This window comes from Erpetoichthys calabaricus, chromosome 8 (assembly GCF_900747795.2).
Source record: "Erpetoichthys calabaricus chromosome 8, fErpCal1.3, whole genome shotgun sequence".
In the NCBI taxonomy this organism is placed as follows: Eukaryota; Metazoa; Chordata; class Cladistia; order Polypteriformes; family Polypteridae; genus Erpetoichthys; species Erpetoichthys calabaricus.
The window spans coordinates 139756652-139773674 of record NC_041401.2 but is presented as its reverse complement, the minus strand read 5'-3'; the positions used below and the strand labels follow the sequence as shown (position 1 = coordinate 139773674).

Sequence of the window (17023 nt, the reverse complement as noted above, 5' to 3'; positions counted from 1 at the left end):
AATATTCATACCAATAACTGAAATGATTCCTTCACCTGGTTTGATTTTTAAAGATATGCAATGACATCATACTTTTTAATTATATTGCACATTGAACAAATGTCTTTTTGTGCATTATATTCTCTGTTGACTGTTCCTGTTTATTAAAAATCTAAATAAATTCACTGTGAGATGCTATATTAGGAAAATCAAGTGGGGGTAAATGTCTTTTTGCACCGTTGTATTAGATTGCACCCATCAATTGAGATATACATACAGAGGATGGCAAGGACCTTTGTATGAGAAAAGATTTCATGCAGAGAGGATGAGTAGCTGTTTGTCAGTGAAGCAAGCACTTTTCTGAGTTGAGGATAATGATAACTATACCTGAGAGAGGCAGGGTGAGGTTGACTGTTGTCTGTACTCTTTGTTTTATCCATTTCCTTACTCTGGAAGTATCAGTCACGCTCAGCGAAAACAATCCATAGGTAAAATAAGCAAGATATCATTGAGACTACATCTTCACCACTAATCACTATACATGAAATTTAATCACAATCTGTAACAACTTTTTCATTTATATGTGATTGACAAAAGAGCTTTGGAACTACTGAAGAAGCTTTTGTTTTAGAGTCAAATGAACCATGAAGGCAAGAATTAACTGGAATCAACTCAATCCCTATAGATTTTGTAGGAATAACATTTACTGGGTCTCACTTTAAAAATAAGAAAATTCATTATTTTAGTCTAATGAGTTGTGGTTTAGGCAAAGAATTCACACAGATGTTCCAAATTCATTATTGGTATAATATTCTTGGAGTTAATTGCATGATCATATAGTTCACTGTAGTTTTTAATCCTGAAAAATTTAATATCCAGTTTGATTTTAAGTTTTCAAATCAGGTTAAAATCAGCTTGAGGGATTGCCTGCACTACTGGTTCTTGAACTTAATGGTTTCTTTTCTTTTCTTTATTTTATTAACTGATGCTATTAATATGGATGAATGTATTTATTACCTTGTACCAAATACAAATAATTTAAAAGTGTCATTAGACAATTTAACTATTACTATTATTAAATGTTTCACTAAATAATAAGTGTTACCAAATGAAGGTTTACACATCAGGACCATAAAAACAAAACATCAAAACGAAGTCAAGTGTATCCTACTAAGACGCTGTATAATCTTCAAGTGTATCCTACTAAGACGCTGTATAATCTTCAAAACATCTAGTGAGCATAATGTTTAAATAACTATTAACATTAAAGATAACGGACAGGTCAAAAACTGATTTCTAACATCTAATTTATCTATTTTATTGCATTGTGAGAATATCTTTAGATCATTACCCAAGTATTTTTAAGGAAATTAACACTTTGCCAGTGTGAAAATAAACGAAAAATGATCATTTGGAACATGTCAAAATAACTGCTAGTAATACAAAAATTTCTGTTAATTTTTTTTGTTGTTGCTTGTTTCTGTTACATTTCTTTGTAAAATAAGAATTTAGTTAGCCTTGGTCTAGATACAGTATTTAATTTAAATAGTTTATATTTAATATTTAATTTAATTTAATAGTCAAGGTATTTCATTTCTTATCTAAATTATTTGTCTAAGATTCTTTTAGTCATCCTACAGTTTTTTAACGAGATTTCTTTTAATTGGTATGGAGGGGTTTTTAAGCCATATGTGTTCTTAAATATATGTTGTACTTTGAGGCATTTCTTGTCTCTGCAATTAAACAAAATAAAGGTTTATATGTTCAAGCTTATATTTATAAAGGCTATGTATAGTGTTGTTAATTTATTTTCTTTTACCACAGTTCCTGCAGGTAAATCATTCACTTTGGCAATAATAAAACCAGATGTTGTTGCACATGGAAAAGTAAATGAAATAATAATGAAGGTATGTATGCAAGTTGTTTAGGACATTTTAAAGAAAATTATTTATGAAGTTTTATGTTAACATATCTTGACATTAAGATTATAAAAATAAAAATATTATTATAGAAAAAGAGTGCAACAAGGAAGTCTTTCCAAACAAACTGTACAAATCTTCTTTTATGTTGGGGAAAAATAATTAAAAATGCACTTCCTTCATATATTTAGTTTATTTTAAATATCTTTTAGCATATTATTTATTATATCTTCCTATTTCCATATTTGCTTATTTAGAAAATTCGAGATTATGCTGGCAATAGTAACTGTAAGGATACAATGTTTATTGTTCTGACGGATACCTAGCTGGCAAATGGCTGCAATGGACAGGCGCACCACTAGCATAGCACAAGGTAGGGCTTGCTCTCAAAGGTGATCACCAAACAGGAGGGATCATACTTGAAGGAGAGATTGTGCTGTAAATGCCAAAGTGGAAGCACGGGGGCTGCTGAGTTGTGGTACACCCTGTGTGACCCAGAAATATTGTCAGCCACCAGCACTGGAAAGAAATAAAGTTCAGTCCTGTGATGGTTGTTCAATTGCCTGGTCCCATGAATCTACTTTCACATAGCAATCTTCTTCTGCTGCTTCTCTGACCCTCAGTCCCATGAGCCCTCTTTTCTCTTTCACAGTTTCCCTACTGTTTTTTATTGGTGCTGTAATTACTAAGTCCCAGCCAACCTTGTCAGACTATCCAAACAACCTCCTGAAGTGTCCATGTGCTTCTGCTTCCTGGAGCTTCCACTTCCTGCCACACTTAATGGACTTATTTGTGTATCTAAATAAACATAGCTGGCTAGCAAAAAAGTAAAGTGCAGCAATAATAAGCAACAGAAGACTTTCTATCCACAATTCATTCCATTCTTACTGCAGAGCATATGACATTTAACTGTACAGGGTACTTGTTCTCAATCCCTCCCAAGATCTCAGAATTTTTATTAAATTATGTAATTATTGTTTTTTTGATCAAAGATCCAAGAAGCTGGATTTGAGATTCTTGCCCATGAAGAAAGAACTCTTACTGAAGATGAAGCTCTAGATTTTTACCAGCACAAGTCAGCAGAGGTAAGCATCACGAGTGTAATTTAATGTGGGAAAATCTGTTCTGGGCACAGGAGGAATATGCAAACTCCACACAGCTGCTGCCGCATTCTCAGGTCAGGTCAGGTCATTTTGGGGAGCATGCACTGGTACAGCTTGTGGCCAAACCCACCACACAATGAAACTGCTCTGGATCCTGGTTGGCAACCCCCCAGGCAGACACGGGGTCCTGTTCCACCCTCCGGAAATGAACATCTATCTGCCGCAGCCAGGTGTTACATGAGCGTCCCCTAGGCTTGGTCCAGCCACTCGGGTCCTCAACAATGAGGATCCTGCGAGCTGGATTACCCTTGAGGAATCGTGCCACATGGCTGTAGTGCCATAACTGACGCTCCTTTACAAAGCAGGTAATTTGCCTCATTCAGGACTCCATGAGCAACTGCTTATTTGACATAGAGTCAAACCAGCGGTACCCAAGGATTCTTCAAAGAGACACAGTACCAAAGGAGTCCAGTCTTCATCTCAGGTCACTGGGCAGCATCCATTTCTTGCAACATTATACTTAAACAGGCAGCACTAGGACTCTAAAGACTTGGACCCTTGTCCTTTTGCAAATATCTGGAGCGCCACACACCCCTTTCCAGCGACCTCATGACCCCCCATGCTCTCCTAATCTGTCTACTGACTTCATAGGAAGAGTCACCAGAAAAATTAATGTAATTGCCGAGGAAAGTACTGAACCTTTCAACAAGGTCAGCATTCTCTCCGCAGACCGACACACTGCTGATGGCTGTGCACAAGAGGTCATTAAAGGCCCATTACATTCTGATGTGTAAATAATCAATTATCACTTTAAAAGTTTGAAAATCTGTGTTAGTTATTAGATGGGAACAGTATTTAATACAGAATTATTCCTCATTAAATATAATCATATATATGTGACTTGCTAAATCAATAGATAATTTGTAAAGATGTAGTCCCCTTACTTTACTATAGAGTAAAAAAAGCTTAATATGCAAATTAGAGATACCATTTGGCTGAATCATCAAGAACTGTCCCAAACAGTCCATAGTGATATGTTGGTCACCTTAAATTGTTTGACTTTCTTTTCTTTAAACATCCAGCCATATTTTGAGGAGCTGGTGCAGTTCATGTCAAGCGGGCCATCCTACATTTTGATTATCTCACAACCTGAGAGCTCTGATGATGTAATACCAGCATGGCGCGAGTTCATCGGTCCTAAAGACATTGATGTTGCTAAAAGAGAGAAACCTGAAAGGTCAGTTCAAATCTGAATAGTTCATTTTTGTAAAAATGCATCATTCACTGTGAAGACAAAAGTACACTGATGGTTAGGACTCTCCATTTAATCGATTATCAATATACGATAATAATGAATGAATTTAAAACATTTGCGGTGTATATTAAAACGAAATAATAAAAATGCCAAAGTAGAGTGATTGTACTTAATGCTTTATCATAGAACATTTTTCAACTATTTAGATATGCAATAATTTGTTTGTTTCTTCTCATGTGAATAGTTTTTATTCTCAGGGAGTGCAATATTTCACTTGTGTGTGTGATATTGTTACATGAAATACTTCCAACTCAGTGTCTATTACTGTTTAGTAAACTAGGGATTTTTTATGAGACTCAGATATAGAGTATTTCGTATATTTAATTCACTGCTTGTCTGTAGGGCATAGTGAAAAAGAACTTATTGTAGTTTATTTTTTTATATTCTATTTTATTTTACATGCTTTTTTATAGTTGCTCTTCATGTTACTTGTACCTTTGTCTATTTGTACAGTTGTAACATAAGTAATTTCCTTCAGGATTAATATAACGTTTTTCTTATTCTGATTCTGATAATACATTGTACTTTTTTTTCCTTCAAGAAATAGTTGTGTTCTAAGGTGCATCTTTACACTCACTCACTCTTGTTAAATTTTATTTGCTTCTCCATTTGTACCTTTTTAGTTCTATCAAATGCAGGATTTTTCATCTTAAAAAAGTTTGCTACTCTAGTGGAGCCAATCCTTCATAATATCTGAAAATATAAAATCCAATGTCTATCTCTCTGTCTGTATGTCTGTCCGCTTTTCATGAGAGAACTACTGATTTAGATTGTTTTTTCTTTTATAATTTGCTTGAACATTCCGGATGATTTTGAGACTTCTCTCATCGTGCTTTCATAGTTCACTTGCGGTACGGATTTATTTGCGCGAATCTGAGAGAGATGCAGCAGGCTGAGGGGTAGGGGGTTGTCTCTTCCTCACTCACTCGCCAGCCTCGGGGTGTATCTTACATCCGCTTAGCTAGCGAACAATAGAACTACTTAACGGTTTTAGACTAGGTTTTTTTCTAGAATTTGCTTGAACATTGTGGTTGATTGTGCGACTTCTCTCATTGTGCAGAAGAATCATAGTTCATTGCAGAAGAGATAATTCGCTCTAATCCGAGGCAGAGGCTGCAGGCCAAGGGGAGGGGGAAGCATGACGTCAAGAGTAGGGAGCCAGGCAGGGCCCTCCTCACTGTCCTGTTTTACTTCAATGCGGGCAAATTGAATGCTGTGAATTGAAAGATTTGTAAATAAGTATCCTTAATATTTAGTTTGTAGAGCACATTAAATTAAGCATGCTTGAAAACTGAGTACTGGAGTAAGTGTACACTTTTTTCTTTAGTTTTTGCAGTGGTTTTATATTATAATGTAATTAATTCAAAAAAGAGTTCCATAATCTATCTGCAGAACTCATTATATTCAGTTTTAGAGCTGTGGTCCACCAGAACTCATTCTGGAGTCACCAGCTACATGCACAGACAAACCCTGGACTGGATGCCAGTCCAAGTAAATCAGTGCCAATTAAAGATTAAACAAATATTAGATATCTTTTCTTATTATGTTATTTGTTCTCTAGTATGCAACAAATCCAAAAAATACCATAAAATGATAACAGAGTAAGATGGCAAAGTGGTTTTCAAAAGATTAATGGAGCAAAATCAATTCTAGAAATCATGGGAGAAAATATGTCTCTGGCCATTATTTAAATGAGCTAGTAAAAGCGCATCCAAGAACAGGAGACAAAAACTCAACGGAATATTAACCAGAAGTTGTGTGTTGAGCACTGAGACATCAAGGTGATCAGTGCTGGAAAGTCTTATTTAATACACAGAACTGTGCAGTACAAAAAGTACTCCAATACCAGATTTATATTCTGTAGGTAATCCAAACCAAAGTAACTGAGACAGCTGAGGTGAAATGTGAGGAGTGTTTCTTCTAACTCATAATTCTAGCAGCATGTTGTTTTCTGTTGACTTAATGAATTAATATTATAGAACACGAAGTATAGAAATGAAATGAATGAGATAAAGAACTTCATCCTTTGAGAGAGACAAAAAGAGGTAGGGTTAGATGGTGGTGAAGCTCAACAAATTATAACTTGATGTCTTCACTGCAGTTGAGATGTCAGACTCAAAAATACACTATTGGATACATTGCCTCATAGAGAATAAGTGGGTAATTTGATTAGAATAATTATTCAGTTATCAGATTTGTGATGGAGAACTCACCAGAATTAGTTATGGACTGTTGTTATTTAGTTCAAGAAAGTGTTTCTTCAACAAATATCTTACATCACTGAAGCATGTAGTGAGCCAGTCTGTTTTCATATACATACAGTAGGTTAGTTTCAAATGGATCTTAAAATTTCACGTTAAAAACAAAAAAGAAAAGGAAATATAAACATGATATGTTTGCAATATTACAAATTAACAAAAACATTTTTTTTCCTTTTTCTAGTCTTCGTGCTCAGTACGGAACAGAAACCTTTTTTAATGCTGTGCATGGCAGTGATGATCAGGATCAAGCAAGTAGAGAGCTTGCTTTCTTCTTCCCCAACTTTAAAATGGCAAAGAAAAGCAATGAAGAGGTTACAGATGTGCCAGTGGAAAGGACGCTAGCTCTGATCAGGCCTGATATTCTTAAGGAAAGAAAAGGTTTGATAGTGCTATATTAATGTAAAGAATTATTATTATTAAAGAATTATAATGGTCTGCGGTGGGTTGGCACCCTGCCCAGGATTGTTTCCTGCCTTGTGCCCTGTGTTGGCTGGGATTGGCTCCAGCAGACCCCCGTGACCCTGTGTTCGGATTCAGCGGGTTGGATAATGGATGGATGGATGGAATTATAATGGTGCCAATATGTGGGCATCTTATTTATAATATAGTAATAATTGTAGTAGTATAATTAAAAGTACCAAAAGTCTAGCATCAAGAAAAAGTCATGTCATTTTCTAACCAGCTTAATCCAGACCATGGTTGTGAGGGGCTTGGGTTGAGGGGCTTGAGCCAGTATGGGGCGCAAGGCAGGAACAAACCCTGGATAGGATGCCAGTTCATCGCAGTGCGAACACAAGCGCACACACACTCTCATACACCAAACACACACTAGGGCCAATGTACCTTCACCAATTCAACTAACCTGCATGTCTGTAGGTGGAAACCCACACAGACACAGGGAGAACATGCAAACGCAAGACCTGGTCTCCTTAGTGTGAGGTAGCAGCACTACCACTGTAGTATTGTGTTGCCCTCAAGACAAAGTACTTACTTTAAATAGCAGTGGAAAGAGGAAATTTGACGTTTAAAACAACAAATGAAAACCGGTCATTCAATCAAGCTCAGTTCTGTTGTAACCGTTCAGTGCATTTAAAGATTTTATGAACATTTCTATTGTTGGTAGACTTGTTTTCCTCACTTTTAGTGTAGCTCCGTAGTCTCTCTTCTTGTCTTTGTCATTTACTGTTTCTTCATGTTTCCTTACATTATATAGCACCAGGTAATTTCCATAAACTCTTCAATTCAATATCAGGCTGTCTCTTTTAAAAGTCAGAATGGCCTTTATCACTTCTTCCATGCACATGTCATCATCCAGGCTTTTACTGTGATACAGCAGAGAATATTAATATATTATAAATAGGATGTTTTAGTAACATAATGTATTAGCATTAAAAACCTTGATAGAAATGGTAAAAAAATTATGGTTATACACAAAAAAGATGATTCCATAAGTAACCACCCCTTATCATGTGTAATGAACAGGCTCTGGTGGAAACAGTGGTTTTTAGACAACACATACAGTTACATATTCACTGGGCTTCTTTTACACATTTAATGCATCTTAATTTAATTCAGTTTAAGTAAACACATATTGAAACCTCTTACAGCTAGCAGAATTCCTAAAACTATTCCAAAAAGAAAGAAACTGTCAAACCAAAATATCATGAAAGGTTACAAAAAGTACCAGTTGGGAAAGTGTATGGTGAAATTGCCAAGGGAAGTAAAAATGGCAAAACAAATAAAATATTAAAAAGCCTAAATTAGTGTAAGCCATCTTAATTCAGGGTGTTCATAAGAAATGTAATGATTTATTTCATGAGGCAGTAGTACATAATAAACAAGAATAGTTGTGTCAAATATTGAAATGTGTGATTTAAATGTCTAACAACTCAATATTATAATAAAAAAAAAACATTCATCATCACTGTCCTTGAAATAGTCTAAAACAATACCCCACATGCTTGTGTTAATCTACTGGGAGTGTCTTCTAGAGCAGGGGTGGGCAAAGTCATTCCTGGAGGACCGCAGTGGCTGCGGGTTTTTGTTCCAACGCAGTTGCTTAATTAGAAAACAATCCTTGCCAATAATTACATTTCATGGCTTGTTAGTGCTTAAACTCTGGTATGTCAAGTCATTCTCATATCCTAGATTTTTTTTTCCAGTCTAAGGATATCATCCAAATACTTTGAAGTGTAAAACGGATGGGTAATTCTCAATCCTTCACTTTTTTCTCTTCTTTTTCCTTCCAAGTATTTAATTAAACCAAATAGTGCACGATAAATACACACAGGTGTAAAGGGTAACAAGCAAAATGGATAACTGCTGGTTTCTTTTGTCATTTGCATCTTATTGCTAATAAGGAGCAATTAAAAACAGAGAATGCAGCTGTTTAAGACTTAAATAAGCAACAAGGGTTCAAAATCTTAATGAGGGAGATAACTAAAATGAAGCAGAAGATGTTTCTAGAGCAATAAGTGCTTCTTATTAAGCAATTGGGTTGGAACAAAAACCTGCAGCCACTGTGGCCTCCAGGAATGACTTTGCCCACCCCTGTTCTAGAGGGTTAGGACCACTAGTCTTCTTCTTTTTCTTTTTCCTCTTCATCTTATCCCACTTCTTTGTAGCCTCAATGTTTTTTAGGCTTTCGGTGTGATTTTTTACGGCTGGGTCATGTTCCTGACACCAACCCTCCTCATTTATTCCGGACTAGGGACCAGCTCCAAAATTGGGTTGGCTAGGACCACTAGTAAAGAGTCAAATTTCAAAATCATTACCATGTTCATGATCAGAAACCTTGAAATGGCATAAAACAATACTCCACATACCAAAATTATCCATTACAATTTTTTCCAAGTTTTGTAATAAGTAGGAACCTCCCCTCATATACCATTAGCGGGTGAACCCTTGGAGTCAGTTAATGTAGCATATGCAATTTCAAGTTCTTCTGAACATTTTTGCTAAAGACACCTATTGACTTACTCCTTATCATAAGGGTGTAATTTCATGCACATATTATGGTCCAAAAATGGCCTAAAAGTGATGTTTTTTCAGGTCCAGATGACCAAAGTTAGGGGAGAATCCCAAAAAGCAAAGACATCTTACTTAAGTAGACATCAGGTCAACTTGAGTGGTATATCATATGTGTGCTTTTTCTTATATTGGAGAGTCAGGAAATACTGGACAAAAAATCTAAAGTGATTCCAAAGAGTATATAAGTATTTCTAATGAACACAAACATCTAATATAAAGAAACTGAGAAAATGTGGTGGAGCAGTGAATTTGTGTAGAGCAGAGACTATGATAAAACTAAATACTGTAAAATCCATCAAAAAGGAAAAATGCAACTCTAAAAGAATTAGGAAGGTATCTCATATGGTGTACTGAAACAAAGTGACAATAAAGATCTTAGAGAGAAATAGACCAGGAGATGAATTTGTGATTCAGAAACTAGCCAAGGTTAGACAGAATCTAGACACTGAATCCAGAACACTAAGGAAGGTTGTAGTGAAAGGAACATAACAAAAAGGTTACAATTGTAAACACAAAACCATGAAGCTATATACAAGTTTTTAGGAATATCTATAGACAGTCTTTTTGTTTATTTATTTATTTTATTTGAAGACAATAATGTTGCATACAATCAAGTCAAACGTCTACAACAAATTATTTCATAGTAAAACCAGAAATAAGAAGAAAAGAAAGAAAAGCATTAGAAAGTTGAAAAAAAAGCAGGAACCAGAAAAAAAACCAAAATCTAACAAAGCAGAATTCAACCCCCACAAATCATGGACAATCTAAAAGTACTGACCTTTATATTGTCATGACAAGCATAGCAACCAAGGTAGAAGGAGTACACAAAACTCCACAAAATGGCGGCTCCCACAAAAAACAAAATAAGCCATGAAAAATGATAAACTTAATCAAAATGAATACTGAAAGTAAAGAACACTGAAAGAGTTTCTTCAAACCAAGAAATATGGAAAGAAATAAAACCTCTCACAAAAATATGCTGAGGAAAACCAAAAAAAAAAGAAAAAATCCAAACATAATTATAAAACATATGGCACCAGTCAATCACAGGGCACACTCATGCATATGGTCCAGTTAAAAGTCACCAGTCAACTTAACATGCATGCCTTTGGAATGTGGCAGGTAAAGCAGATTACACAAAGAAGGTTCACACAGACATAGGGAGAATGTAGAAACTGCAAGATCTGAACCCTAAACAGAACTCTGATGCCATTCATATTAGAACATTAGAACACTCTATAACAGGCCATTCAGCCCAACAAAGCTCGCCAGTCCTGTCCACTTATATCTTCCAAAATAACATCAAGTCGAGTTTTGAAAGTCCCTAAAGTCTTACTGTCTACCACACTACTTGGTAGCTTATTCCAAGTGTCTATCGTTCTTTGTGTAAAGAAAATCTTCCTAATTTACCCTTAACAAGTTTCCAACTGTGTCCCTGTGTTCTTGATGAACTCATTTTAAAATAACAGTCTCAATCCACTGTACTAATTCCCTTCAGAATTTTAAACACTTCAATCATGTCAACACTTAATCTTCTTTTCCTTAAACTGTATAGGCTCAGCTCTTTTAATCTTTCCTCATAATTCAACCCCTGTAGTCCTAGAATCAGCCTAGTAGTTCTTCTCTGGACCTTTTCTAGTGCTCCTATGTCCTTTTTGTAGCCTGGAGACCAAAACTGCACACAGTACTCAAGATAAGGCCTCACCAGTGCATTATAAAAGTTGAGCATAACCTCCTTGGACTTGTACTCCACACACCGTGCTATATAACCTAACATTATCCTTCTTAATGGCTTCTGAACACTGTCGGGAAGTCGATACCTTAGAGTCCACTATGACTCCTAAATCCTTCTCATAAGGTGTACTCTCGATTTTCCGCCCGACCATTGTGTATTCAAACCTAACATTTTTACTTCCTATGTGTAATACTTTACATTAACTGACATTAAATTTCATCTGCCACAAATCTGCCCAAGCCTGTATGCTATCCAAGTCCTTCTGTAATGATATAACGGATGCCAAATTATCTGCTAATCCACCTATCTTGGTATCATCTGCAAACTTAACCATATGCTCCACTTTGATTGTATCCTTTTGTTGCCTCCTCATAGAATTCCAGCATGTTAGTAAAACACAACTTCCCTCTTCCGATCCCATGCTGACTGTTCAGAATAACTCCTGTCCTTGCCAGGTGTTGCTCAATCTTATCCTTAATAATTCCTTCCATTAATTTTCCTGTGATTCATGTTAAGCTTACTGGCCTATCGTTGCTTGGATCTGCCCTATCACCCTTTTTATATAATGGGATGATATTTGCCATTTTCCAGTCCTTCGGAATCTCTCCAGTGCGCAGTGACTTCCTAAAAATATATGTTAAGGGTTTATATATGTACTCACTAGCCTCCTTAAGAACTTGAGGATAAATATTATCTGGTCCTGGTGATTTGTTTGACTTCATCTTATTTAATCTGAGCAGCGCTTCTCCCTCTACAATTTCCAAATCCCTAACATAGTTAAGGAATTGGCATATTTTGCTTGTACAAATTGCCCAACTTAACCTAAAAGTAAGATTTCAAAGACTCAAGAAATAGTTTTTTTTTGTTTTCTTGTTTGTTATGATTTCATTACATTTTTTTATGAATTACTTATATTCCATTCATAGTATTAGATTTCACATAGTACTGCACAGATTAAAACACAACAAAAGCATAGTTTTATATCCTTTATTTTTATATTTATTGTGTGTAAGGCCACATGTCTGACAGTTTAAAGTAAGTGTTTATAGAGTAACAAAAACTGTTTTGATTTGGCTTTCATTTGAAATAATTTAACAGTTAAATCAAAGACATTTTCAAGTCTGTTCAGCAAGACCTAAAATGCCCTATGGCTCTATCTGTAATTGCAGTACATCAAAGATATTAATTAAACCTACTTGTTACTGAATTTTAAAGCAATTACTAAACTTGCAAGTGTTTCCTGATTATCACATGTTGAGCAAGTGTTAAATATGTTATTTGTTGATAGAGAACGTGACTGATAAAGAATCTATCAGTTTGACAGCCATTTTTCAGGGTTTACCCAGGTGGACAACTTGTCCCCTCAATGTGGATCTCCTAAATGGAAATGGCAATTGAGACACAATAACTACACAAAATGCACTGAAGATGAAGCAGTAATAAGCAAATAAGTTTATAATGAAATTTAAAATTGACATATTAAAATGGTGGAAAAACACATTCTATCCAGAAGTTATGTTGTAACATTTAAGGATATTTGGTTAAGAAAGTTCTCTGATAGTGCTCCTTACACTTGTGATGAAGATGTCCGATAAGCAGGCCAAGGTGTCATGCAGAGGCTTTGAGACATGGCCAGCAGCTTAGCCCTCATCCTGCTCTCTGCTACTCCCTCTAGACATGCCATTTCAAGTCTGTTGGCATCTTCTTCCTTCATGCTACCATCGTAACCTGCTACTATATCAAAGTGGACAGTTACAAACAAATTGGCAGAACATATGCAGAATGTTAAGCGGAAGTACCTTTAGCAGCCTCTGTGAATATATTCGACTCTGGCCTTTTATTTAAACAGCTTCTACATTTACAGATCAATCCATATTTCTGTCCAGATGCAACCCCACGCAATGATAAATCGGAAGCACCCCTGTTTCTACTCCCTGAATGGTAAATGGAATTAATGAAGCCTTTGACTTCATGAAGTGCACCAGCATCTCTTTGGTTTTGCTAATGCTCAGCTGCAGATTGTCCAACCTCCATGTATATGCATTTCATTTTTGTGTTAATGATAAAAAAATGACTGCAAAAAATTAGAATGGAATGAAAAATCATTATGTTCTATAACATTTAATACATAGCTGAAAGCTGTTTTTTAATGGCCCTGACCCAGTTGAATGTTACTGTTATTTCTAAGTATGCATAGCAAATTCAACATTTAGTGTACAAATTCAGTCTCATTTTCTGAATGCAGAACACTTTATAATAAAGCTTATTCTCAAAGTGGTTTTTATTGTGCAGAGGAGATTCTGGAAAAGATTCGAGAGGAAGGATTCAGCATTGCCATGCAGAAGCAGGTGATGCTTACAGAACACCAAGTCCGTGAATTTTACAGGGACCATGTTAATGAAGACTACTTTCCTGCATTGCTACAAAGCATGATGAGGTAAATCCAATCCTAGAAATATCAGCTTTCTAAAAACAGATAACGCAAGTCTATTAAACATCTAGAATGTAGAAATGTACTTCTAGTGGTTTATTCCTTATTCTCTACTGCACTGTAGCTGCTTGTCCAAAATGCAGAAGGAAATGTATTTTATACATTTTCATACTACTGAGCTGATGCTATGTTCTCATTGGACAAGTAATTAAACAAAATTACACCTTTACCTTAGTCTTAGTCATGGAAAAAATGTAACTAGCACACATATTCAGCAATAGTTGCTTTACATGAGAGTTTTTACTTCAAAATGTGTGGTGCTGGTTCTCTCTAAGTCTTGTGAGAATATTGTCTTCAGCAGAGATTAAATGACGTTAAGGTCTTATTGACAAATGATGCAGAATTCTGAGTGTTGTGTCAGGATCTGATTGTGAATCTAAAATGGAGTGTTTAGATGAAACACTCAGTTTAGCAAATGATATACATTTCCAATTCCACCTATAGCCTGTAAAGCAGGATGCGGATTGATGGACATCCCTGCCATGTTGGTTAGTGCTATGTTTCCTGGCTGAGAAGCCATCTTAGTGGAAGGTCACAGGGAAGACTACCTTTTGGAGCCAATACCCTGCATGGCAGCATTGCTCCGTTATGGCCCCCATTTGGATGCCTATAGGGCTTCACGGGAGTTGTAGTACTCGTGGGCAGCCCTATTGGTGTCCTTGGGTGCCACTAGAAGGAGCTGCTGAGTGCAGACTCCCTTGTCAGAAGGAAGTTCTGTTTGTCCCAAAAGTGCTTCCTGGGCCTGGGTTAAAAAAAAGAGTGCTCCACCATGCCCAGGTGAGTCAGAGATGGGCAAGCTCACCTGAGAGAAGTGGAAGAGAAGTAAAAGAAAGAAAAGAATTTGTATTGTGTATTGTGCATTCTCTGGTCTGGAAGTAGAAAAGCCTGCTTGAAGGTATTGGTAACAAATAAAAATAATTCTTTTGAACATGGAACTGTACGTTTGTGGTTTATGGGGGTCATTGACCCCCGTTAGTGGCCACAAGCCTCAAACTGTGGGAGAGTGACCAAAAACATAATAAGATGTTCAATACAACATTTTGAAATGAAGTTCCTCTACAAGATTGATTGGCTTATTGAACATGACTGTAAGAGGAACAATTTTGGAAGATACTGTAACAGAGGCACAACACTTTCAGTTTCACAGGAGCTATTTTAGGTTGTTTTCACATCCAATTACAATTCTCCTTGAATTTCTTCTGCTTGACACGTGCCGGGGGTGGTTAACCTGAAGAAATACTAATAGATATAGGACACTATAATAAAACCATGCCATACCTATCAGCTGGTCCAAAAAATTTCTGGAATCTTCTGAGAGAGCCTTGAGGTCTTTGTTGAAAAGATAAGGAAAGGATCAATTCTGAAAGAGAACATCTTAATTTGGCTTATTACGATAGTACAAATTTGGCTTAGTACTATTTTCAGAATGGTCTAAATCAGTGGGCCTGTGTGTGTGTTTTTCATTTAGTGGCCCAGTTCTCGCCGTTGCTCTGGTTAAGAAGGGAGCAGTCGATCACTGGAAAAGACTCCTGGGACCCAAAAGTATTGATCAGGCCAGGGAGGCAGCACCAGAAAGGTCAGCCTTCTAAATATAAGTATACTTCAAAACTGTTTTATTGGAATTTTGTGTTTAATTTTGCTAGAGTAATGTTATGGCAGACCAATTTTAAGTATGTCTTTTTTGTCCTTGTATTGTCAATTTTTGTCTTTTCAGTTTGAGGGCACAGTTTGCAGTAGACAGGACTCCAATAAACCAACTACATGGGAGTGCAACCAGTGAAGAGGCTGCAAAAGAATTGAACTTCTTCTTTCCCCAAGAACAAACTCTTGCAGTGATTAAGCCTGATGCAATGGAGAAACATAAAGGTAATATAAGCAGTTTGCATGTCACAATGGTAATTTACTAAGAAATAACCCAGATGCAAACGATACTAAAAATCTGGGGATTTGTGAGCAGTCTCAATGGTGAGTCAAGGATCTGCATTTCTAAAAACTGTTGTCTGAATTTAAAAATATTTCTGAAACGTGATTATACTTGATGCAGTGCTACTTTTCCAAGGACCTTTCACCATAGGATTTTTATTTATTTGCTTCCTAAACAGAAATAAACCAACATTTTCATTTTTTTAAAGTGAACCCCTCTCTATTTCTATCGCGTTGCTTAAAAAATAGTTATCAGCTAACACTTCTGTAATTTCTGTTAAATATGTATCATTGAAAAAAATCAGCAGTGTACTTTTATACATTTATACAACACACACATTTTCGACTGACACTATTAAAAGATATTTTTCTTTTAATGTTGTTAAAAGTTGGTATGCCATGGCTGTTATGCGCCTCATTTTATGAATTTATTTATAAATACTAAAGTGACAATAAGCTGGATCAGACTGCAATGAAAGGACAGCATAAGGTCCTTGTCCGGTGTCCGGTTTATATAGTCTGAGTTTATAGAGGAGAAATAATGGCTGATTGCATTTAGAGTATATATTTTTGTATTACTATTCCAATTAAGATTACTATCTTGTATAGTTCCCAAGCATTTATATTCAGTCACTCTTTCTTCCTCCTCCACCAGAACAATGATGGGCGAATATGCAGAGTTCTGTTTCTTAAAGTCAAATATTTTATTAATCTTTTTGACTAATAAACATAGTTCTTATTGTACCAATATACTAAGCAGCCCACTTATCATGATTTTGCTAGACCTAAAATATATGCTGCATACTGTATGTATCAAAGTGCCAGGAGTGCCAATTCTTGTTGTTGGTGTTTTCATTCATACTGGCAATGCCTCTTGTTGCTGCAGAAAAGTAAAGTTAGCACTTGCAGTCCTCTTCTGGAGAAAAAATAAACTTCATATATTCCCATATACAGAGGACTAGCTGCTGCATGCATCCACATTAAAAATGTCTCAATGACAGAAAAAATTGATGGTATGGACATTTTGCTCACTCCAAATGATTATCAGATAAAATAAATCCTTGCAATTCTTTTACATTAAATAAACAATTTAAGTACCTCCAAGCCATGAAAGTCAGAGGATATAGGTACTGAACGCAGGCTAAACAATTCACATACTACTGTCTTATACTTAGAAGAAATGCGTTGCTATGGCACTTTGTTTCCATTATGTTCATGATTAGGTTTTGCAGAATTCATTTGGTATTTTGTACATCTCAGATTCTAT

General features: G+C 35.9%; 1 protein-coding gene across 2 annotated transcripts in view; it reads left to right on the top strand.

Annotated features, from left to right (window-relative positions):
• Positions 1-17023, top strand: part of nme9 (NME/NM23 family member 9) — a 61844-nt gene that overhangs the window by 15724 nt on the left and 29097 nt on the right. For both annotated transcript variants that reach the window (XM_028807541.2, XM_051931377.1), the window contains 7 exons: positions 1804-1886; positions 2891-2983; positions 4084-4238; positions 6759-6955; positions 13635-13779; positions 15302-15409; positions 15548-15699. In XM_028807541.2, the coding sequence (XP_028663374.1) occupies positions 1804-1886; positions 2891-2983; positions 4084-4238; positions 6759-6955; positions 13635-13779; positions 15302-15409; positions 15548-15699 (933 nt within the window). The remainder of the gene's footprint in view (positions 1-1803; positions 1887-2890; positions 2984-4083; positions 4239-6758; positions 6956-13634; positions 13780-15301; positions 15410-15547; positions 15700-17023) is intronic.